Genomic DNA, 18,892 nt, shown 5'->3' on the forward strand with positions numbered 1-18,892 from the left:
AACACACACCATGAAAGCAAGAGACTAAGTCAGTGCTGCGACCAGCACTGGCAAGAAACAGCTTTATTGGGTACAAATCCAGCTTTACTGGATACAAATCCAGCTTTATTGGGTACAAATCCAGCCGGGCAGGCTCCCATGTACCATTGCCTCGAGCCTCCCCAGCCTCATGGCGGGCGTTGCGGTGGGTTGGTGCCATCAGCAGCCAAGCACCCACCGCAGTGGGACGGGGAGAGAAGAAAAAAGTTAAAAAGTCGAATGAAAAAAGGGAAAAAAAATGGGAAAAAAAAAAAAGGTGAATTAGGAGAGAACACCCCCAGCCTCAACCCCCAGCCTCCCCCCGCTGCCTCCCTTCGGGGGAGGGGCAGCAGCGAGCTGTCAATCACCCCACCACCACCTCCGCGCATGCGCGCGGCTCCTTCCCTTTGTCTCCCCTCCCTCGTCAGGCGGCGGTGGCTGCTCCTTGATCACGTGCCGGGGGTAGGGGCGGGGGGTGCAGATGGCGGCGCCCAGGCGAGCTTCGCGGTGCCGTCGCGGAGCGGTGACGCGGCGGCGGGGCGCGGGGAGGATGGGGCTGGGGCCGTGAGGGAGGCAGAGGAGGGCGGGAGGGCGAGGGTGAGGGCGGCTGCCGCCGCTGCTCCGGACACCTCGGCGGGGGGCGAGGCCTGAGGGGGACGGCGCCGGAGCCCCGCCGGCTGCCTCGGGGCTCGGAGGAGGCGGTAAGGAGGGAGGGGGGGGGCGCAGGGCTCCTGCGGGCCCCTCACGGCGGCCCTTCCCTTCCCTTCCCTTCCCTTCCCTTCCCTTCCCTTCCCTTCCCTTCCCTTCCCTTCCCTTCCCTTCCCTTCCCTTCCCTTCCCTCAGCTCTCTCCATCCCCGGCCCGCCCTGCCGAGCCCCCTTTGTGCTTGCAGCGCCAGAGATCTCCCCCCACCATGCCCCGGGTCCCCTTGCTGAGGGGGGAGCTCAGGGCTGCGGGCCCGGGGCTGTTCCTCTGCAGGGGGATCCGGCCCTGCAGGCTGGCAGCCCTCAGGAGGCTGCCTCCCTGTCGGCTGCTCCGTGGTAATAAGTAATGGGGTGGTGTGGGGTGGAAGGGGCCTTAAAGGTCTTCTAACCCCAGCCCCCTGTCATAGGCAGGGATGCCACACGCCAGAGCAGGTTGGTCAAGGCCCTGTCCAGCCTGGTCTTGAAAGCAGTGAGCTCGGGGAGTCGCGATAACAACGACAGCAGTCGGGCAGAAAAACATTTCCTAGTAGTGACAGAGCTGTCAGAAATACTAAAAGGCAGTTGTGAGGGAAACTTATGTAGCGGTAAGGACAACACTCAAGATTGCATAAAAAGGTTGAAGATAGCTTCTCTGCCCCGTCCCTTTTTTAATTATTTTTGGTGTTTTTTTTTTTTTTTTTTTTTTTTTTGCGACTTAACTCATCCGTTAGGTCGTGTTTTTCTTTCCATATGCATTCCCCGTAAACTTTGTCATTTTCCCTGCAGACTCTATGTAATTGATAAGCTCCAAAAAACACAGCAACAAATGTGCAGTACCACTTCAGAGATGGACAAAATTATTATTAATAATAATAATATTATTATTATTATTTTTAAGGTAGACTTAAAGTTGATGATTATTTTTAGGGGAGGGGAGAAATCTGAATAAAAGTGAATTTTTTAAATGCTTTCTGTCATACTTGATTGCACTTCTGAAAACCAAGTGAGTTAATGGAAACTCAGGATGCAAATTTCACATCTGTTTCCAACTTCTGCCATGTGTTTGTTGTCAGTGACATATTTTAAACAACAGTACGTACTTTAATATATATTTTTTTTCCCTCTGAAGGTAGTGAAAAAGAAAGTGTCAAGATGAGTAAAAAGCCTCCAAATCGTCCTGGAATCACATTTGAGATTGGTGCTCGTTTGGAGGCACTGGATTATTTACAAAAATGGTATGGAAGACCTTGCACAGTATTTGTTAAGAGGAAAATTATTTTGTTTACACTGTAATGCCTAACTAAATGATGCACCTAATAATTGCCTGTTTCACATATGAACTTTATGACTGTCTGAGTATTTTGTTTAGAACTACTAGGCTTTAGGAAAATATCCTCTCTTCAGAAATCAAACAAAACATCTCTGTTTTGTTTGTTGTTTTTTTTTTTCAGTTTGTTTGTTTTTAGTTGCTTATGTGGCTGTAGTAATCATAGAGCATTTCCAGCATAGCATGGAATGCCAGGGTTGTGTACAACGTGATCCTGTGTGTTAATGTGGCAAACTTCTGTCACTAAAGGCTTGCTTTGTTTTAAGTTTGAAGGCATACAAGTGAATTTTCATGTTCAGTTATTGTACTTCACATAGCCTAAAAAAAAAAAAAAAAAGAAAAAATCCTTAAACAGAGTTAATGGAACAGGTAAAGTATGATTGTATTTGTATTAGTCAGCCGGAGGAATAACGTGCTTAGAACTGAGCCTCTGCACCATCCAAGCATTTTGTAAAAGCCAAGAGTATAAAATGGAAATGTAGGACACACAATAGTGGGGCACGAGGACCCCACTACATGGCACATGTATTGTCAAAGGAGTCATTGTTTTGAAAGACAAATTCTTAGCCAAACTTTACTTAATGCAAGTTTCATGATGTGCTGGCCATTCTATTTCAGTCTGAAAAAAACTCTGGCTTGGTTAAAGTTAATGACACTGGGAGTTGATACAGAAGTTTTTTGTTAGCTGCTGTCAATGACTGATTAGTGCTAGGAGATGTGAGAGCTTGGCCCCACTTCTCTGATGAAAAGATTTTGGAGAATTCTCATGTTCATGTAAATATCTGATCCTGCTAACTCCAAAGTATGTGACAGAAATGTGTATTATTTACACATTTAACCCAACTTTTTTATACAGAGCATGTAACTACTGGAGTAAACGTTTATTTGTAGGCTTACAAATAAACAGCAGAAAAGCATTTGTTTTTACAGCAGAAGCATTTGTTTTACTAAGCAGTTTCTAAAGGAAAATATGATTTAAAGAACAGTTCTTGTTCTTATTTGTTGCTGGGGGGGTGCGGGGGGGCTCAATGACTGATTCTTTAACTGAATGCCAAGATCAGGAAACTGAATAGTGGTATAAAAACAATATAACTTTATTAGATCCTTTTTTAAAACCTCCTGTGACAAAAGTAACTGGCTAATATAACAAGGTAACAAATGTTAGTATGTAGAAATAGCTTCAGCTTAATTGTATCAAAGGTAGATGCAGAATATCCCCAGCATATAGTTTGTATTAGATCTGTCCAGCTCTTCCACAAGGAAGGGTCCCAAGTCAGTTCTGGAGTACTTTTGTGCGTGGTTTGTATGACCATGTGGCAGACCTGTGGCAAACAGCTGAGTGCTTGCTATTTTCAGGCAGAGTAGGATTTATTCTGAACTTTCTAGGAACCGATTTGCCATCTGGACCAGCAGGTAGGCAGGCCAAGTTTTACGTGTGTGTAAACATCTGTGATGCCATGGGAGCAGGAAGTTAATATTAATTTTTTGCAGTTACAGTAGCAATTAAAACAGGGCTCTTTGTCAACTGAAATAACATTCATGCACATAACCAAAGAGCTTGCTAGAGAAGGCTTACTGTCGCGTTGTTATTAGGGTGACACACTCTTAGCTGTTTAACTGTTGCATAAGGGGGTGGTGGATGTTTTTTAAATCCTTTCTATATATAAGCTGTATGCGGTCCCCTCATCTGCATGCAGAAATAGAACATACTCCAAAGAAAACAAAGTTGCTTGGCTTATATGAAATCATTGTGTTTTTTTTTAACAAAGCAGAAAATGAAGAGCAATAATATAGCTTAGCTCCTTCTTCTTTATACGAGCAGCAAAGTGAGATAAACACTTGCTCAAAAATAGCATATAAAAGGGGTTTCATTCTTTTCATTTTTCGTAAAGCCTTCTGTCGTGTAAAGACCTGATGTCCATAATAATAAATTTTAAACGTTAATCAAGAAATGCTTGTAGAGAAACAGAATTAGTAAAGTTTTGCTATATGAGTTTTGCCTTTTGAGACATTTTTGCAGGTGGTAAATTTTCAGCAGTTGCTTAAATTCACCTCATGAAATCTAGTGTTCTGCTTGAATTTCTTAAATTTTGGAGATGATCTTGTGTACCTGGACTATTTATTGCTTAAAAAAAAAAAAAAAGGCATGTTTACATGAAGAAGTGTTTGGGTCACTGATGTCATTTGGCACGTGCAAGTACCAAGCAGGAGAAAGCATGGGGAAAAAAATCAACAAAGGCAGCCTGTCAGTGAGCATGTTTTTGGTGGTGTTTTGCTTCATTTTGGAGGTAACTGCAGTTGCTTCCTTAGAAACCAAAAAACATGGTATGCTGTTTCAGGGGAGGTCACCTGAGATAATGAGTTTGTACCACTTGTTAAATTTGGATTTGGCAAAGCAAGCTCTGAAATGCAGCTCTAAACAAAATCCACGTGAGCATCTGTCAGCAAGTAGTGAGATGGAATTGGCTGTCAATAGAAAATTATTAGATAGATGAAAGGTAATCAGGAACCTGGAGGATAAGACCTGTGAGGATAAGGTGAAGAACATGGTCATGTTCAGGTTGGAGAACAGAATGCTTCAGGAGACCCACCGCCAGACTTTCTGGACATACACACATCATCAAGAAGACTTAGCCAAGCTCTCCACAGTAGGGGGTGGTGAGAAAGCAAGAGACAACTCTCACTTCAAGTTTCAGCCTGGGTACAAGGAGAATATTTTTCCCCCATTAGGGCATTCTGGCAGTGGAGCAGGTTGCCCAAAGCGCCTGTGTAGTCTTTAGGGTTGGAGGTTTTCAAGGCTGGATAAAGCTCTGGGCAACCTTTGGGATCCCATATCTCACCCTGCCTCGAGTGGGTGGTTGGACTGGAGAATTATGAGGTTGCTTACATCTTGAATTATCCTACAAACCTATATAAATAGTGACGTGGACAAGTGCTCTCCACCTCTCACAGCCAAGACAAAAGGAACAGCAGTAAAGCTGCTGCTCTGTATGTTCCCACCTGTGAGAATGGTTCTTAAGCTGTCACCTCCCGTGAGTAGGACACGGTATGTGTAAAGTTGATGTATTTAAAGATAGATCTATCTTTGTATTCTTGTGAATTCTGTTCCTCCAGCTCTTTACTGGTTGTCCTGTAAGTGCCAGGTATTGCTTTGAAAAAGTTATTTTTCTGAGACAGTAATTTCCATTAATTTTGTGTAAAAATCTAAGTTGTAAGCTAGGTGAAGAAGGTGGGATAGGCCCTTACAGCAGATCTGGAATGGAAACAGCTCACCAAGATAGGTTAGTTATCAGAATAACAGCAATCTGACTTGGTATGTTTCATTATTTCTTTTATTTTTACTTTCCTTCATTTACTTCCCCCAGTACGAAGGTCTTTGCCTGTAAGGCTTTGAGAAATCTTATTTTTCAGTCCTTGCTTTGGATTTCAGTTGACTGGGGTATTTGGGGTATTTGAAAGGACTGAAGGCTCTTCTTTGTATTGCCATAATGTAGGCTAGAAGCTGGGGAGGTAGAAATAGGCTTTGCAGACTTTTCAGATGCAGGAAGACTATTTGTGGAGAGGTCAGAATGGAGCACATTTGCTATTTTATCCTCGATGAGGCAGAAGGAAACACTTTTTATACCATTATTGTGAAGGCAGGAAGTATGTGTCTGTTTCTAGACTTACTTTAAGTAATTTAACTTAGGCAAATTACACAGTATTTTTACATCCATATTTATGGTATGGAATAACAGTTTTGTCGCTTCTCAGGGTAATTTGCTGCTTGTTGGTCACTTCTGAAGAGTCAAAAGGAAGATGATAGAAAAATGAAAAACACTGCCCTTGTGGCCACTGATGTGTTGTGTGGATTGGAAAAAATGGGAATTTTTATACCGTCAGGAAATGAAAACTGGGAGTTTTCCCATTACTTATTCATATTTGGATGTTGGAGCATTATTGTTTTCTCTCCTGTGCTTCATACTGTAAATTTTCTAAGTTTAACAGCTTTACAGAAATGTTAGGGAATTCCTACAAGGTGGAATCTCTGGAACCTGAGCCTGGAGAACATGCAATATATAAACTGTGCAGAGGTTGTTAGCTGGTAATGGTTTTCCTGCTCTGTCTTTAAAAAATGAGAACAAAAATATTTGGATGAAACTTTATTCGGGATTATGAAATGCTACTTCCAGCATGCCTGCACGCTATTTTAAAAAAAACAATCAACCAATAAGCCTTGCAGGTTATTCCTTACCACAGGAACAACACTTTCATTAATGAGCTGGAGTGTGGTAGTGGTTTTTCCGTAAAAATAAAGACCGCTTTCTCAATATTTTAGAGTGTATTTTGCAGGTCAGTTGTACTCTTACAGTTTGTTCTGGATGAATTTTGGCAAATCTGCCCTGTATATCAAATTCATTCTGATTCCTCGGTGTGGAGTACGTGCTTTAAAAACCTGGTATTGAAAACATTGCTGCCATTTTGTCTCTTATGGGCAGGAAACACATACTTGCCTCTGAAACACTCGTATTTGGGGGTTTATTTTTTCAGTAAAAGTACAAAAACTGTAATGCCAGAAGACTCTTCCTGTGCAACAAAAAACGTGCAATAGTAAATTCTGTAATTTGTATGCTCTTTCTTTTTTTTCCACTATGGGATCAGCATTGTGAAATATTCCTGTTTCTACACGTGTGGCACATTGTGTAGCTAAATTTAGTGAATATCAAGGATAGTGTCTTGTTGCTAAATCCATCCGAAGTTATTTTTGGTTTGCCTAATGACCAATCATACATAGCTTGAGTAGTTCAGAGATTTGCTAAATCATCCATCTCTGAGGGCTGGAGTTGAATGCAGGATTTGGATTTATTCAGCTTGAAACCACTAATTGTGGCCAGCAGGGTGAGGGGGGGATTCTCCTCCTGTACTCTGCTCTCGTGAGACCCCACCTGGAGCCCTGCATTTAGCTGTGGGGTTCCCAGCACCAGAAGGACACGGGCATACTAGAATGAGTCCAGAGCATAAGGATGCTCAGAGGGCTGGAGCACCTCGCCTGCGAAGACAGGCTGAGGGAGTTGGGGTTCTTCAGCCTGAAGAAGGCTCCGGGGAGACCTTATAACAACCTTCCAGTGCCTAAAGGGGGCCTACAGGAAAGCTGGAGAGGGACTCGTTGTCAGGGGGTATAGTGACAAGGGGCTTTAAACTAAAAATTGTGGAGATTTAGATTAGATATGAGGAGGAAATTCTTCACTGTGAGGGTGGTGAGGCATTGGAACAGGTTGCCCAGAGAAGCTGTGGATGCCCCACCCCTGGAGGTGTTCAGGGCAGGGCTGGATGGGGCTTTGGGCAACCTGGGCTGGTGGGAGGTGTCCCTGCCCATGGCAGGGGGTTGGAACAGAATGATCTTTAAGGTTCCTTCCAACCCAAGCCATTCTATGATCCTATGATCCTAGCATACATTGAAGAAGCATAAATTATTGGAATAAAGTCACCATATGGTAGTATGATTATTAGAAGTTTTAGGTATGTAAAACCAATATTGTGGACTTAAGTGCAAGGCTGTTTTTTAGAAGTCTTTGTTAGGAAAAATTATATTTCTTAAAGATGAACAGACCTGGTCCTGGATTTTCTCTGTTGAGTGTTCTCTAATGAGACTTTATATTTTGCATTCTTTTGTTTATTAAATGATGTTAGCTTTGCTGTCCTTTATTTTTATTTTACCTCCCTGTCTCTCCAATATATTAGTCTTTTGATGCTTGGCTTGCTAATTTTTCCTTAAAACTATCTTCAGTCTTATATATTTGTCTCTAAACTATATTCTGGGTTTTGCTTCCTCCCTCATAATCAGTTTTCTCTTTCCAGGACAGTATACAATATTATGCTGGTTTATCCTCTCAGTTTTTGTCTGCTCACAGTGCTTGGAGTGACAGTTTTACTGCTGATGACCATTTAAACTTAGTGGCCATACAAAAAATACAGCAATAGAACTGCTGTAGCACAGTGGCATAATGGCATTATTACTGTGCACATGCTTAGAAAAAGGAGAATTCTGACTTTCGGCTGATGTTTGCTGAATTTCATAACCATAGTTCTGCATCCCCTTCTTGCTGGCATTTGGTAAACATGAGATTTCGGACTGTGGAGTGAGAGTGCCAGTGTTGTGTCTGCTGTGTCACTGCTGCAGCTTCAGGGCTTGTGTGCTTCAGCTCTTATCCCTACAAAGGAATCTCCCTGTCCTCTTTTCAAGGGTTTTTCCTTCAGTCTATTAAATACTTCCTATATCATCTTTTACTTCTATGCTGAAATGTTTCAGGTAACATTGTCACTCATGCATTTCTTGTGTTAACTATAAATTGCCTTAGAAATTACAGAGCCAGGCTCTTTCCAGTGGTGCCCAGTGCCAGGACAGGAGGCAGTGGGCACGAAGTGAGACACAGCAGCTTCCACATGAACCTCAGGGAGTACTTCTGTGCTCTGCAGGTGACAGAGCACTGGCACAAGCTGCCCAGAGAGGTTGTGGGGTCTCTTCCTTGGAGATCTTTGGGAGATGGAAGTGTCATCAGTCAGGGCTCAGAGAAACTGTCTTGTGGCTGGCTTTGAACATGGCTTCAAGAAGAGAAAAGTTAAACCAGAATGCTAGTTTACCATAATGAAGTTCCTTAAACCCTAATGGCATCCTATTTTGACCTATGGGTTTTTCTTTCTGCTTTGATAAAATATGTTTCCAGTTTCACTGCTCTTTTTTGACTGTTGTCAACCTGCTTTATGTAGGTTGAAAGGAGGCTGATCACGTTGCTCCTCTGAAAGATATCCAATGGAATTCTTTTCTTATCAGTGAAAAGATTTTTGTTAGTGGGGTGGGAAATGAGTCTGAAGTTTAAAGCTAAGATCTTGGTGTTTTTTTAGCAAAACTATATTAGGAGCTTGGAGAGATGGCTCTGAAAATATTTTGCATTTCTGAAATGTGTGGATGAGACAGATGCAACAAGATGTTTGACAGTCCATGCATTCTGATCTGAGAGTAAGATGTAGCTGAAGTAGTTGCAGTGATAACCTAGAAAATCAAAGTTTTCTTCTTTCTGCACTTCTGAGAAGTTTAGATCTTGGGAAGCTGTATGTAGCAGTGCAGCTGAAAAACTAGGGCTGGAGAAATGAGTAAGCTGAAGGAGCAAATTGAGTTTGACACCCTTTAACTGCCCTTTCCCTTGTAGTTACCAGGAAAGAAGGAAAGTCTGGACTTTCTGAAAATGTCCATATTTAATTGGAACATAGTGTTAAACATTCCTTTATCAGCATCCTTAGTATTTAGGAGAGAAATATTTGAAATGGAAAATGTTGTCAGGGTTCCTGTATCTGTCAGATGCGTTTCTGGCTAATGGAATGTGCAGTAGCACTGGAAATTGGTTGCTCAAGCTCTGCCCTTTTATTATTGCTCAACAGCAGCATTTTGTTTGGAAAAACAGGTTGCATCTTAATGAAAGTGGAAGGCAGCTGTCCTTTTGCTGTGGCCTTTCTTTTCAATTCATTTTTTATTACCTTTATGCCATCCGTAACTTCCTCTATTTTACTATTATATTTGCTGTTTGAACACAAGAAATTGTTTCTTGTTTTGTTGTGGTACTCAGAATATAAACTCTGGAGAAAATTTGATAAATTCATTTTTTTCATCAGATTCTTTGCACTTTTGAATCTCTTTCAATATTCTTGTTAAGGGTAGGAGGATCTGAATTCTGCCTCATTCCAGTTTTCTCTGCATTTCACAGTGGAAGTAAGGGAATCTAATGATTTTTGGTGGGGAAAATGTAGTAAGTTTGTGACTTGCTGCCCTACTACAGCTTTATTAAATAAATCACTTCGGTGAAACAGAAACGGACAGAATAGTAGTTGATGAAGTTAGAGAAATTCACCATTTTTTCCTTAAAATGTAATCTCAAATTTTATGGTTCCCAAATTAGAATCCAGGTTGCATCTTTGCCATGCCCCAAGTTAGATGCCTCAGACTTGCAGCTCAGCCCTGGTAAGTTCTGCGGAGCACATACCATCTTTGCTGAGAGTAAGATCCATACCTCAACTGACATACTTATTTTAATGCATGCACAGTTGCAGAGAGATGACTACTAAAACATAGTTGATATGAATCAAATTTAATGGCAGCAATCACCGAAGCTGATCTACAAATTAATAAGTAGCTTACATTAGGTAGAAGTATTCTGTTGACCTCTGTGTTTGATCAGTTGCTCAGATTTGTCTGAAATCAATCAGATAGTTTAATGAAACACTTCATATGTTAAAAGCAATGGACGTACTCTTCAAACAATTTTATGTTCTACCTATCCCCAAGTTAACAAAAACTGCTACAGGCATTCGCTTCAAATAAACACAGGTTTTAGAATTGTTAAAACACAAACTGCTAATGCCTGCTTCAGTCAGTGTGGGTGTTTCAGGTTTACATCTGCGATGAAGCTGATAATATCACTAATGTGTATAGATTGCTCTTAAACTCATAGTAGGATGGCATATAGCTAAGTATCGTGACCTTTTCCAGGCTTGGGGATTTCCCAGTGCAAGGTGTTAATATAAATTCTTGAATGGTCATGTAAGTACTGATGTATGCATAAAGAAAAATAAACAGGGGAAAAAAAAAAAAGAAAAAAAAAAAAAGAAAAAAAATCTGAATTTACCATTGTGCGTTTGTTGTTCAAGGTATCCATCTCGTATAGAGAAGATAGATTATGAGGAGGGGAAGATGTTAGTCCATTTTGAACGTTGGAGTCATCGCTACGATGAGTGGATTTACTGGGACAGCAACAGGTTGCGACCCTTGGAGCGACCGGCATTAAGGAAAGAAGGGCTGAAAGATGATGAAGAATTTGTTGTAAGTGGCACATGTATTTTGTTTTTGACTCATTTTGGTAAGCTGTCCTACTTGATTTCCTGCGTTAAATCTGTCTAGCATGAAATGTTTAAGTCGTCTTTGGAAAAAAAATCTAAAGGTTCAAAGTATTAATACCATTTGTTTTAAATAGGATTTTAAACCTGGAGAAGAAGTCCTAGCTCGTTGGACAGACTGTCGATATTACCCAGCAAAGATAGAGGCAATTAATAAAGAGGGTATGTATTCATTTCTGGTCCACTGGTAAGGACTGTTTGCATGTGCTATACCATTGCTGTGGTCAACTTAAAAACAAAACAAACAAAAAAGCCAAACACAAAATCAACAATAAAAAGGTATGCATGTAAAGTTTTCCTCACTGCCTCAATATTCTGGTGAAAATGTTTCTATTCTGTCAAAGGTAATATGTTCATATTTTATCCATCTGAGATTAGAATATCAAAATTTATCCTGGAAGATTAAAATGCTCCATGCTTGTTCAGTGCTGGGCAAAACATCTTTTGCATAGTGCTATAGTTATAGTGTACTTGGTGCTGATTTGGGCTACTCTTGACAGATTTAAATTTTCTTAATTGTTTCAGGAAATGGTCTTTTTAAAGTTCAATTGATGAGGTAAAAATAATGAGAATTGGGAAGTAGAACAAATTAATTTATATGCAGTACTTCTTAATAGGGTAATATCTCTAGTGAACATAAGTAAAAGTCAGATGAGGATTTGATTGTGAATTGATTTTTTTTACCTCAGTGTGGCAGCTTAAATATTACCTGATTCTTTCAATGAATTATGAGCAGAAGTGTTGCGTTAGCATAAACGTGGTTGAAAGTGTCTAAGTGGACAAAGAGTGGCAATGTAAAAGCAGGGTTTCATTGGGCTTGGGTCTTATTTTTCTTAAAATTCTTGATTAAGCCTGTAGATAACATTTAGTTACCTTTTTCATATAGTCTGCAAAGTATTTTGATAAAGCTTTTATAGTAATGAGTTGTCTGTTTCTCAACTACTCATAGTGATTCCATCAATCCTCTTCTAGGAACGTTCACAGTACAGTTCTATGATGGTGTTATTCGGTGTCTTAAGAGGATGCATATCAAATCTATGCCAGAGGATGCAAAAGGGCAGGTAAGAATATTAGGCGTCTTTTTGTTAGGTTTCATAGTGATTTTTTACATCTTGAGATCGTAAGAACGTTGTCTAGCACAACAAGTTTTAGATTAATATTTATTGTAGGGCCTGTACTGTCTTGCTTCACCATTTTATGGATGATATATCAGAGTGTGCTGCTCACATAGTCATGCCTTTATCTGATACGTCTAGCTGCTGTACACTCTGTTGCTGACTAATCTGTTCTCAGAGTTTTGTCTTGCATGGTTCACAAAAGCAGGAACATCCAGAGACATTCTCCTTTGTCTTGTGGCCTTTCAGGAAAAAAAAGCTTTTACTTGTCAGTGGTTTGTGCTGGTGATTTATTTTTTAATTATTTTTTACCCTCTTGTTTGCTACAGTGGTAGACTTTTGCCCACGTGTTCTTATTAACGTGGCTGTTTAGTAATTTTTTTCCCCCGTATCAAAACGTTTAGGGGTTCTAACATAAATATTTCTTTATCTCTGAACAGTGCCCTGTCACTGTTGAAGGAGAAATGCTGAGCAGAAGCAGAAGAAGGCTGTGAAGCAGAGGATATGATTGAGTAACTAGGCATATCTTTACTCAAAAAAGAAAAACAGCATCAAAAACAGATGCATGCTTTCAGTGGAAATGATATTGGATTTATCTTGTGTTCTCATCTTTAATGAGAAATTAGTCCACTGAAATGATTTGAGATAAAAAAAAAAAAAAGTATATAGAAAGATTGTTCTTATTTGCTCCCAATTTTCTTCAGACTATAACTTTTAACTTGAGGAATACAATTCAATATTTCATAATTACTCTTGTAACTATCTGTGTTTTGCTTACGTGATAAAAGCAGATAGATAATATAATTGGCCTGAAAATGTTTCTGTATTTCTGGCCTACCTGTTGCAGGTGGATGTATACTTGAGTTGATCATCTCTACACAGAATATTGTAACATTGTGATGGCAACACTTGTACCATATAAAGTACTTTTCCTTAAAGAGATTAAACTGAAATCCATGGGCACGCTGCCACTGGTTTCTTGCTGTAGTGTTGCAATAACTACTGCAGCTCTATGTAAATATTAAAAATAATAATAATAATCAATATGATACTAAGTTAGGAAGCTAGAGTATTTCATTTTCCTTTATAAAAAGGCAAACATGGATAGTGTGGTTTTGACTGAACTAAAACAGTCCTTTGACAGTGATCAAGTCTTTTACTCGATCCTGCACTTTGTCCTAGGAGCCATGTGTAGTCCCAGGTTACTACCACTAGGCGTTTTCAGTTTAAAAAAACTTAAAATCAGTTTCTTACAGATGTTGATTAGCAACCGCTTTGGTGTCCAGACATGCTTAGTGTTAGTCCAGCTCATCTATTATCTCTAATTTTGCATAATGGTTGAAACTTACGGTGTCAGTCTCATGCATCTCAGTAGTAGATGGCTTCAGTGAAGACTTCAGACAGAATAAATGAGCTAAACTCATGCTTCTTAAGAAGGATTAAGAATTTTAAAAGCTATCTTGAAGTAAGAACAACACAAGGAAGCTTTCTGTACTGCTAGTTGATTGTAGTTCTAGTATTTTATTCTGCAAAATTCAAGGTAGGCATGAAGCTGTAGCTTTTGAAGGCAAAAGTAACTTTCCACAACGTCTATTTAATCATTGTGCTATGACAAAAATGTTTCTTTTGCGATATTTTTGTGGTATATAAGAAGATAAATGTGATCTAAGTTCTTTAAATTTAATAATCTGAAACCAAGTTTTGTCTAGGCTTAGAACTTTAATGAATGTTTTTGATTTTACGCATTACATATTTTTTAGATGACATTTACTGGAAATTATTTAGGTTTAAAAGAAAAAAATCAGGAATAGATTTTGATTTTGGAACATAGTGGAGTTGGCAGACTCAACACTTCATGCTTAATGTAAACCTATGTTTTTTGTCTTTTTCCAAAGAGAAGTTTCATTTCAGGAGGCAAGCAGATGCTTAAGATACTACTTTAAGATCTAGAACATTAACAAGTCTAACAAATATAAGATCCATTTGGAATGTGTATGCTAAGCACGCAGAATTTGGATTAGATGGAGGAAAAGAGATAAGGACTATCAAATTCTTTGCAAGTAAATATTCGTGGTAGAACGTACTTATAAGAAGATATTAAAGATCCATTTTTATGTGAATATTACTCTTAAATATTTCAGTTCTTTGTCTAACTAAAAGTGTGTGACTGAACAGAACCAGAACAGGAACAGTGGTTATCCTTTCAGAAGCAAATGCCTAAGCCAGCACACTTATTCTGTCAGTAATTTTAAGTGTGTTGGTGCCAGTAGTAGTATACTATTTTCAAAAGCAAGAAACCTAGTTTTATTTGAGCTTAGCATGTCTTAAAGTAAGAGTCTGTAAACACTAATGCTCATACGCCATTTTTAAGCTATAGTACATGTTTGTGTTTCATAAGACTTAGCTGTGAGGCTGGAAAGACAGTGTTTTCAAAGAAGAGTGGGAAGTATTTGCGTAGTTCCATGCAATGAGACTGTAGGTTGGTTTCTTCTGCAGAGAAGCTCAAATCTATTGAAATCACAGAATTGTGGATAAAGAAGCATAGAGAGGAAAATAAAATAAAAAAAAAAAAAGATGGGAATATTAAGACTGCCCTTGTTAGAGCACGTATAAAGTATTCAGATAACTTACTTTTTCTGTTTCATGTTTTTTGTTTTATCTTTGATGTAATTAGGCGCGCGAGAGGGAGCAGATAGCGCCGGAGCTGAGATTAGTGACGGAAATCGAACCAAAAGAAGTGAGTTTTGAGGAGGGGTTTGAAGGAGAGGGAGGGGACTTGGCACACAGGAAGAGGAAGCTGAGGAAAAAGCATGGATTTGCAATTGGGACAGAGGAAAAAAGAAGATATGACAGGAGACAATGTGAGCCAAGATCTAGGTGGGGCAGACCCTTTAGAATCTGAAAGGTGAGGGTAAGGAATCCAGTCTTGCTTTGGAATCAGCCAGTCAGTAGGTTGATGGTGTTTTATGTATGTGTATGTATGAATGTGTGGCAGCTGGAAATTGTGGCGTGTCAGGAGAGGGAAAACAGCTGAATTTGTGGGAGTACAGAGAAGGCTACACCTAGGCTGTAGGTAGGCGAAGAGAGAGTGATGTATGTGAGTTGTTACTGGCACAAAGGTTGGATTTTAGAAGTGATTCTGTTTTTGAATTCCCGCTTTTGCAGGTTTAAGATTATGCAAGGGAATACTTTAAAATGCAAGTGTCCTAGCTAATTAATGTGCAAGGCTGTTGGGAAACTTCTACTAACGTATTTCTTGATTGTGCAATTTCCTGTGCTTTGATTCAGTGAATCTAATTAGTATAATGACAGTTTTTCTCATTAGTGATAAAGTACTGATTTTTCTTCTAACTACAGTGTCCCATTACTTCTCTCCTGCAGTTGTCTCAGCTTGCTTGAAAGATGAATCTTAGAATAAAAAAAAAGAAAACATAAGTTTTTCAAAAATATATGTAAGTGAAAAACATTTACTTGAGTGAGATACCATGGGAAATGGGAAATCAGGCTGGATGGTGCAGTTCCAAAACCATAGCCAGTAAAATGACAAAATCAGGACACCAAGGACAAATAGAAAAAACTTTTTTTGGGAGGAGCTTATTTATTCATTTATAATATATATTCTTGTTTGGATCTTTGGCTTCGTGTATAACTGAAGGCTCCAGGAGCAAGTCCTGCTATTAAAATTTGGTGACTAGCGTGTGATATCTATTGTACGTCATGTTCTGCTCTTGTGATTGACAGTAGTTGCTTTACGACAGCCTTGAGACAGATTTCAGAATGCACTCTGCTTTAGGCTCTCGCTGTTTGTTTTCTCTTAAAAAGTCTGAAAAAGATCCTGCTTCAAGAAGATGTTTGTAATTACTGTGCTATTCAAAAGAAATGGTTACCTTAGCATCTCAGATGTTTAGGTAGTCCTAAAAGGTGCAGCTCAGATGGAGTTCAAGGTTAAAAAACAAAACAAAACAAAAAAAACAACAGAAATTACCTGTGTCACTTCAGTGCTTATGTGTACTGCAGAGCCAAAATAAAAAATGAACCCACTGAGCTTCAGCCAGCTCTGAATCACAAAATTGAGGTTGGAGGGGACCTCTTGCGATCACCTTTTCCACTCCCCCTTTCAAGGTTCTCTCCACTGAGTTTAATCTTTAAATACTAACCTGTAAAAATACGTATCACCACAACTAATGTCTGCTGTGGCTTCTGAATGTTTAAGCTTTGTTTGTTTCATAGTTGTGTTCTGCCATCCTTTGTAAGCTCTGTGTCTTACGGAAAGTAACTGAACAATGAAATAAAAAAACAAAATCCCTTCGTGTTGCACTAGAACAAAAGCAGGTTACTTAGCCAGTGTGGTCCTCGAAGCTTGAAATCTTCTTTGGAAAGTTTCTGATTTCAGGGTACGTTAGCTTGACTGGAAATGAAAGGACTGTTTAGAAGCTATTTTCATGCACTTTCATCGTAAGATCCAAGCTCCAACCATTTTACTGATCCTCTTCATCCCTTGGCCAGAGTACAGTGTAAGACTTCCACTCTCAGGTCTCCTAACTCCTCACCAGCACAAATAGCTCAATCGTTTTTTTGTCCTGCTGGATGGGCAAGGCTCTGGATGGACTGGAGCTAATGTGTGTGCTCTTTTTGCCTGGCCAAAAAAGAGGTATGTGTGTCTTTGATTGAGTACGCAGCTGGCAGTTACGAGACGCTCTTTGTGGCTGGCATGTCACCAAATGGCTTTGGTAGCTGCCTGTTTTTTGCAAGCATTGCTAAAGTGCTTCCAAACTATTCTGCTACTATCTAGATTGAGTGTATGCATCTTGCATTGGCAGTTCAGTTGTGGAAGACTTTATTTTTGGAGGCATCGAACCTCCTGGTGTTTAAGCTTGACACAATGCATAACATGCAATGACGTACATACGAAGTTATGGCAAAGGAAGAATGTAACACAAGCAAAATTAATGCTTTTAGTAATTTGTGTTGTGCTCTCGTACATCAAAGAAGACAAAGAGACCTCAGTAGAACAGAAAAGTTGTGTTGAAACGAGATTGATTTGCAAAAGTCAAGATGCTTTGGGTGCCTCATATGTTAACATAACAAGGAAACATTCCAGAGTAAAATGCGGTTAATTTAAAGTTGGAAGAAAAGTTCTACTATTTGTAAAACTCATGGGGAAAAAGACAAAAAATCCTTATCATTTTTTTATATTTGTCAGTGCAAATCTGAAAATGCTCTTGTAGCAATGTAGTAAATCATCAATGTTCAAGCTGCATTCATATGCATAATACTTACTGGTAGAGGATGAACATTGCTATTGATTTTCATTTCACGTCATTTCTCCATGGAAAAACTCTATACCTTGATGTTAAAATATTTCTACGAGTACTTTCGTAATGAAGATAAACACACAATTTTTGCAATCAGATTGATCCCTGACACTCAGGAGACACAGGACAGAAGTCTGATCACTTCAGACTCATGGAAAGAGCTGCCTGGGCCTTGGGGGTTCTCTCCATTGACTATAGGGTAACGACTTCATATACATGCTGGAAGGTAGATGAATTTGGACTGCAACTTCTGCTGTTCATTCGTTAGATGTTTGTGTATGGTCAGATAAGACATCATCCAAAATCATACTTTATTACCTTTAGAAATGGATTCTAAAATTCAGTTGTATTATAGCGCATTGAAATTACCGAATTAAACTTGTAATACAAAAAGAGCGCTGTCCACAGCTACTCTGCAAATGCAGATACAGTTAGTAAAGACTTGTCCTTGCTTTATCTGTGTAATTCAGGAAGAGCTCTGTCCAGTTCTGGAACTGGCTGGACTATGCTTTGAGTCAAGTTCAGTTTTGAATAACATAAATTAGAGCAACAATAGCAATGGTGTATTTCATACCTGGAGGTATCAGAAAAAGGGCAGTGTTTAGGGTGTGGGAGCTCCTGGGTTTCTAAAGCTATGATACACAAAATAGGTAGCAGAGAATGCCGGCAGCCAGTATTCCTATGCAACGTTCTTTTGAAGGTATTTTTCTTTTTGCTTTTTTATCTATGTGGCATATTGATATACTGATAAAACTTCAGGTTTATTTAGGCAATTTGGGAAGCTAATTTTTACCACTCCTTGAGTAGTAGCAATAATAAATTCAACTGTTCATGAACACTTCTAAATGAAGTTCCATGGGGTTTATAAGTATTTTCTATTGAAGTCTAAGACACTTTTTAATACTTATTAAACTATTTTTTCCTTTTTGGAGGATTGGATAGCTTTGGTCAAAGCTGCTGCTGCAGCAGCAGCCAAGAACAAAGCAGGAAGTAAACCTAGAACCAGCGCAAACAGCAATAAGGATAAAGAGGATCGAAAATGGCTAAAAGTTCCTTCAAAAAAGGAAGAAACCTCAACCTCTACAATCATGCAGGAAGTCCAAAAAAAGGAAGAGGAGCCTACATCTAGTGACACATTTGGTAAAAAGAGATTCTTTAAAAGATAAGGTTGATTTTTTTTTGGTACCATTGAGTTAGAGTTCACGTTCTTAACTTTGCAATAAAGTAATAACTAGTATTTCTAGAGGAGTATGTATCATTTATTAGTAGGATGCTAGGTATGATACCCAGTGTTAATCAGTTAAGAAATAATTTTTATCAGTTAACTCAAGTTAGGTCAGCACTTATCCCTCGCGCACAAATTCTGACTACCTCTAATGAGGACAACACAATCTTTTGAATGGCTTTGTGTGCTCTGGTTCACATACCTGGATCTTCTGTTGCTTGTGAGAGAACCCTCAACACTGTTAAAAATAAATAAATAAATAAAAATCCAGTGTTGATCATTTAT

The 18,892-nt window shown here is 39.3% G+C and overlaps 1 protein-coding gene across 10 annotated transcripts in view; it reads left to right on the plus strand.

Annotated features, from left to right (window-relative positions):
* Window positions 1-601: 601 nt before the first annotated feature.
* PHF20L1 (PHD finger protein 20 like 1) overlaps window positions 602-18,892 on the plus strand; it is a gene marked incomplete at its 3' end in the record, with an annotated part of 56,684 nt that continues 38,393 nt past the window's right edge. For 5 of the 10 annotated variants that reach the window (XM_084281764.1, XM_084281769.1, XM_084281770.1 and 2 more), the window contains exons 1-7: window positions 602-719; window positions 1,830-1,935; window positions 10,707-10,878; window positions 11,030-11,114; window positions 11,925-12,013; window positions 14,742-14,804; window positions 18,315-18,522. In XM_084281764.1, coding sequence (XP_084137890.1) covers window positions 1,853-1,935; window positions 10,707-10,878; window positions 11,030-11,114; window positions 11,925-12,013; window positions 14,742-14,804; window positions 18,315-18,522 — 700 coding nt within the window. In that variant the 5' untranslated portion in view covers window positions 602-719; window positions 1,830-1,852. The remainder of the gene's footprint in view (window positions 720-1,829; window positions 1,936-10,706; window positions 10,879-11,029; window positions 11,115-11,924; window positions 12,014-14,741; window positions 14,805-18,314; window positions 18,523-18,892) is intronic. The other 5 variants (XM_084281767.1, XM_084281768.1, XM_084281765.1 and 2 more) reach the window with 2 other exon arrangements.

The sequence above is a fragment of the Netta rufina genome (genome assembly GCF_964035555.1).
Source record: "Netta rufina genome assembly, chromosome: 2".
NCBI lineage: Eukaryota > Metazoa > Chordata > Aves > Anseriformes > Anatidae > Netta > Netta rufina.